Source organism: Pavona decussata, unplaced genomic scaffold (genome assembly GCF_977016875.1).
Source record: "Pavona decussata unplaced genomic scaffold, jaPavDecu1.1 SCAFFOLD_137, whole genome shotgun sequence".
NCBI classification, from domain to species: domain Eukaryota; kingdom Metazoa; phylum Cnidaria; class Anthozoa; order Scleractinia; family Agariciidae; genus Pavona; species Pavona decussata.
Window position 1 is genome coordinate 1,580,226 of NW_028145550.1, and position 6,245 is coordinate 1,586,470.

Consider the following 6,245-nt stretch of genomic DNA (forward strand, 5'->3'; position numbering starts at 1 on the left):
TGTCTTGAATGTGAAGATTGAAAGGTAATAAATAGCTTGTCATGATTTTGGCATTGCTTAATGTGAATCATATATTATTGAAGACTATATACTAAGTATTACGAAAACAACCGAACGTCAGCCGAACTTTTCTAACGAGTATTCAAAGTCTTCCGACGATTAACCGCTACAATAGTACTCCATTTTGGCTTTGTCCTAATTTTAAGATGCTTATTATATTCGTCCAATCCTGAAACTTGATTGTGAATATTGAGTAGATAATAAATTACTTCTTGTGCAGATTTTGACAACGCTTGACGTGACTCTGACGTGAATGTGATCACTCACTTTGAAAATGAACTTGTGTCAGAGACCAACATGACACTGGAAATAAAACAGCTTCCATATTATGTTTTGAAAGCCTGGCAGAATAGAAAATAGTTTCCGTCGGTACAACTTCATGTTTATGTTGGGTGGCATTGTACCGGTATTGTTTTTTCACAGAACATATCGCGTGTATTTTCGATTGCTGGAGTAGTTTTACTCTAAAGAGCAGAACTTTGCTTCCTTGTATACAGAGGGGAGTCTTAGTAGGAGAATTCTACAAGAACTACTTTTATTGTGCCGACGTTTAATGACACCTTTTCAAACTTGTCAGATATTGATTTTACAGAGCTTGAGGAAAGTGCACGAATCAATGTGTATGACTAATGAAAGATGTCTTCCATTGTTATTTAAAGTACACGAAGGGAGAAATAGTCTTAAAAAATAATTATATTTGCGAACGAAAGTAAACAAGTTCGACATAACAGTGGGGTTGATGTCAATTAATATCATCATGTAAGGATTAAAAGTAAGCTGCAGTGCATCTCAAAGGGCCTGAATTAATTGCTTCGGCGCTAACGTTATAACTCCTACAAATGAATTGGTTTTTCTTTTGTTTTAAAATCACAGGAGATTTAAATACTGTGCCAGCTGTAACTATACCTGTATATCTTACACAGTCTCTGAAGTTGTAAGTTTCTGTTGAACCCAAATCAGGTTGAAGTGGGTCTGATTTAAGGCATGCGACACGACAGTTAAGAATTAGCTATAACAGAGAAACCTGCCCGTACAACAGAAATACACCATGTCCTCAGCACCAAGTAGTTCAACTTCTGCCGTCTTTTTAACCACTGGGAACTGCTTTGTGTGTATTCTTATCGTTCTCACGATTTTCGGCGATGTTCTCGTCTATGCCGCGTTTTACTCAAACAGCAACTTGCGGACGCGTACCAACGCGTTTTTCCTTAGCCTTGTGACCGCGGACATATTATTGGCTTTGTTCGTAATGCCTCTGGAAGCTGTGCTGTTGTCGTATTACCCTTACTGGCCTCTTGGAGAAACCGTCTGCAATATCTGGAGCTCCATGTTTGTCGCCCTTGGAAGTGCCTCCGTTTGTAACTTGTGCGCCATTGGAATCGATCGCTTTTTGGCTATTTCGCGTGCTTTAAGATACTGCAGCGATATTTCAACTAACGTTGGCGTTTCGCTAGTCTTCCTTTGGTCATTTACCGTGTTCAGCGGAATTGCGAGTTATTTTATCTGGACTCAGCCTAATCCACTTGTCTGCTCTATGTTAATAGCTCCTTTGGAAAGATCAGTTTTGTTTCTGGTTTTTAATCTGCTTGTGCCATTTGCCATTTGTCTCCTAACGTACGCCAAGATATTTCAAATATCTCGGCAGCAAGCAAGGAAAATAACCACAACTCAAGGCTGGGTCTGTCGTAGAAGTCACTCCTTATCCATGGCAAGAAAATCAGCCAAAACATTAAGCCTTCTCGTCGGCGTTTTCGCCATCTGTTTTCTACCATTTCTTGTTTTCCACGCTGTAGATGGAGCCTTGGAAGGCAAATTGCCAAATCAATTTTATTTGGGTAGTGTGGTGAAGTGGCTAACTTTTTCCAACTCAGCAATAAACTGGGCACTGTATGGAGTTTTAAACGTAGAGTACAAAAAAGCATTAATTAAGATTTTCAATGTGTTAGGGTGTAGGTTAAGGGTATGCCGTCAAGAACTAAGCCCAGTTAATGGCACAGAGGTGAAAACGATATCGGATTTTTAGAGCGTTTTAACACTGGCAGGGATAAGTAATTTGCCAGTCCCTAGCACATAGTGCCTGAATCATTGACAAGCAATCCAACTAGATGATTTCTGAGGCTGAGTACAATTAAACATTTGTTATGATTTTCAAAATATATAATTTAGATCGAGCCATAGAGAAACGGTAAATAAATATGGACATACTAAGCAGGGACATAAAAAAAAAAACATGCAAAGTGGCTAAAATGCTGTTTCATGTTGGCCTTTTTAAAGGAAAATTTGTGTAAGCTAACATATCGTGATCTTTTCTGAAAATGTAGATTAAATTGCCGAAAATTTTAGCAAACGGAATCTTATTTGCCGAATCTACGAGGTGCTATTGTCTTTCCGAAAAAGCTAACTGGCCTTTTGTCGCATTATTAACGACATATTTCGCATTACGAAAACAACAGCGATTAGCTTTTCAGCATTGCGAAAGTCTGAGGTTACCCTTTCGCTAAAGAAAACGCTATAGTTTTTTTCCCTTCACAATTTAATCTGAATTTCTAAGGCGGGTAATGTCTTTTCCGAACAGATATTCCACCGAAACGAATCATTGGAGTCCCCTGATCATGACGAAGGTTAACAAAATAATCTACTGGTGTAGAAAAGTTAGAACTTCTTATTTGCAATACAATACGCCCGTTGAGAATTAAGAAATGCCCAAAAAATAATCTCGCGGCGTCCAAATTCTAAATATTTGCATAGGAATCGATTATGCTCATGTTGTCAACATGGGCGAATCAGAACCGCACTAGGGGATTTGGGATTGTTGTGAAATTTCCCTGAATGAACAGCATAGAAAAAAGATAGCATGTTTCCTAAACGAAACGTTTATTCAGATAAACCTCTCTTTACATCTTCAGACCAAACCATTGGAAAGTCAGAATTTAGTTTTAAGTTTTAATTTTAGTGAGCACTATTGAGCAATGCTTTCCTGTGTTGGTACTGTTTATTATTCGGTAAAAAGTGTCTCTAACGTTTGATCCTTAGAATGAATTAAATTAAAATTTAAGTTTACTTTACGAAATTTTTCTATGGCGAATTTTGGTTATTTGACAAGTTTCAAACATGGCTGTTACAATAGGTGTAAAACGAACATTTGAAATTTGCAGTTAATCATTTAAGTAAACTATCTGTTCGGTTGCTAATCAATGGAGAAAGTTTGAAACTTTTGTCTTCTCCAAGTAAAGGTGAAATTATACGCGACGATTCGGAACGAGCGTTTCTCAGCGCAACAAGGTGTTTTATGAAATGTTACTGTTGATACCGTGCAGTGGCGCGGGCAATATTTTTCCAGTTTTTAAAGCTGATTCCAGAACTCGTACCTTGATCAGTCGCAGCATCAAAATTGTGCCGAAAATTGTCCTCGCGCTGGTTACACTGTATATCGACTTTTCGCGGAAATCGCGTGAAACTCCGTTTTAAATCTTTTTAGAAATTTGATCACACTCTTTCCCTAGTAGTTAAGGTTTAGTTTCGGTGTGCTATTTGTACCGCACATGGGATTGTTTGTTACCAAATTTCTAATTGAGTGAACAACCGAAAAATCGCGCGTTTTTCAAGGAGTTCAATCAAGACAAACACAAAACATCGACAGAAAAGTATGTTTAACACCGCATGGAAAAGTATAACTTTGAATAAACAGCTAAAATCCACAAATAAAACACGAAGTATTTTTCATACTTCAGTACGACGGCTTGCATTCTGCACGAAGCAAATCTTTCCGAATTCAAAACAGGCTTATAAATATTTTACCAACGAAATATACTTTCTATGTAACATTTCCCTTGTCTCCCACACCATTCAGAGTTTCAGTCGTGGTATAAGGCAATAAACAATTCCGTAAACAGCGACTAAAGCGAATTAAGACGAGATACTTAACCAAGCCATAAACGCCATCATTTGAACAAAAAAATTGAGGCCGTGCGCGCTGTTTCATGGGATATGGCATTAAAATTTTCTCCCCAGTCTCCCGCAATGACGTCACCAGATTGTTCTCCAAAGTCAAAATATGAACTCAACCGACAAAACCAGGTACACCCCTCAATAAATATTTCAGTAAAACGAAATTAAATTGACCTCTCCCTGAGAAAAAATATATATTTTTTCAATAGCGGCGTATTTCGGCAAAGTTTTGGTATTGCGGTAAACCCGCGTCAATTAGTGTGTTCCGAAATACTTCTATTGAGCTTCACAATGAGGCTTAGGGTTCACAAAATAAAAAGAAAAAAGGAAAACAGAATTGAAAGAAAGAAATTGCGTAGACATGTTTATTCATTACTGTTGTTTGTTTCTTCTAGGATAAGTTCAATTTCAATCTTTCGAAAGAAGCCTATTTTGCTCCTTCATAAATGTCAAGACGGCTTAAAAGTCTTTCTTCATCTTTTAATATAATGTCGGTACCTATTCACACAGAGAATTTTTAATGCAATACGGGGCTTTGTTGACATTTAGTTCTGAATAATGGATATTATGCATAAAATACAACATCGAAAATCATCCCCTTAATATTTTAAGATTAAGGTACATTTGACACGGTCATACAAGCGTGGATGAGAATGGTGATAAAAGATAAGTTTTGTTTAGCCTAAGTGTAACTTCTTACTACCTCAAAGCAGAATCACCTGAATATGGGTGCTTGTGGCAATGGAAATTAAGGAAATTTACGTTCTAAATCGGTCAACCAACGAGAAAGGAAAAAACTACTCATTTGGAGAGAATGAGGCTATATCTTGCATATAAATACATGTAGAGGAGAAAACACGCACACCAAGCACATGTTTATTTTCTTGCTATATAAAATTGAACAGTAGCGACACAAACTACACTGATATAACATGAAAAATATTCATATCAAGTTTTGGCTGGAAAACGCAGGAGCATTCAAAAAACGCTCCAGTATTAAAGACGATTTATTTTGAACGAAACAATTTTTTGTAATGTTCTTTTTTTAACCTTTTACTTGATCCTGATATCTTCAAGTGACATTAGGTGTTCTTCGCCTTGTTTCATACTGGTTGTTTTAGTGTGCAGATGTGTCTTTTCGGTCACAGTTGACTGGGAGAGTGCATGGGCGAATATAAGATTGCTTAGTTACCACGTTAAATCAATTAAAATACACAGAGAAACAGACAAAAAAGCTTTCCTTAACCCTTTAAGCCCCGAGGGAAATGTCAAATTTTTCTAAATCGGTAACTATGAACCAGGAGACCACATGTGATATACCATTTGAAAGGTATTTTCTGGGGTACGCCATAAATCACACCAAAAGAAATGGAGGAGGTCACAGATTGAATTGACAAGTGCCCAAAATGAAAAAATAAAAACGTTTAAAATTTTCCTGTACCTTGTACAGATTGGGTATGTCCCTAAACTGTAGCTTAATTTGCAGCTCTCAGTGCATTGGTTGTTGTCAGATATTAACTTGGCCTAAAACGTACAAAGATAAAAAGTTCCAAAACTTGCAGGGGTGGTAAATCAAGTCTTGTATAGGAGGGGGGCATGATATTATGCCTTCCATGTGCAGATCTTTCCAAGATCTTTTAGTTGTGCAAATTTCACACAAATTGACTGAATATTGAGCATGTAATTGCATCTTGTGCCATATGGCACTATCGGGTAAAAGTGAACGCGTCAAACTCTCGAGTACACCTTAGAAGTTATGATTAATCTTTCGATTAAATGTTTCTTTATAACAACGGCGTATTGGAGTCTTGAAAATTTACGCGAGCAACACGTCCGCCATTTTGATTGAAATTTGATCCTTTATGAGTAGGACAAAAGCCTTCCTCTCTAGGCCCCACTAAGACCTAAAATATATATGCGCAGACAATGGATTCTGATTGATCAGTTTTTCCTGAAGACAATTGGAACAATCGAGGACAAAAAATATCCCTTTTAGGGGAAGTGAGGGTTTTAATCCAACTTTAAGGAATAAATTAATTAAAAAACATTGCAATTTGTGACACAATGAAGAAGAAGAAGAAAAAAAAAGATTTCGACCAAAAGCTCAACGCGGTCTGCCAGAGGCATCTCACGTAAAAATGGATCATCTATAGTGCAAATTTAGATCAGTTTTGGTGAAACCGGAAATTCAAGATGGCCGTCATTTGGAAGTTATGACGTAATTCTCACTTCGTGCA

The 6,245-nt window shown here is 37.2% G+C and overlaps 1 protein-coding gene across 1 annotated transcript; it reads left to right on the forward strand.

Moving 5' to 3' along the window:
- The first annotated feature begins 525 nt into the window (after positions 1-525).
- On the forward strand, positions 526-2,826 carry LOC146467251 (histamine H2 receptor-like). The gene has a single exon (XM_085126132.1). The coding sequence runs from the start codon at positions 1,109-1,111 to the stop codon at positions 2,081-2,083; it is 975 nt and encodes a 324-aa protein (XP_084982258.1). The 5' UTR covers positions 526-1,108; the 3' UTR covers positions 2,084-2,826.
- Positions 2,827-6,245: the final 3,419 nt, after the last annotated feature.

Bases quoted from the DNA above. Each gene is read 5' to 3' on its own strand.
- LOC146467251 (XM_085126132.1), top strand. From the start codon at position 1,109: ATGTCCTCAGCACCAAGTAGTTCAACTTCTGCCGTCTTTTTAACCACT.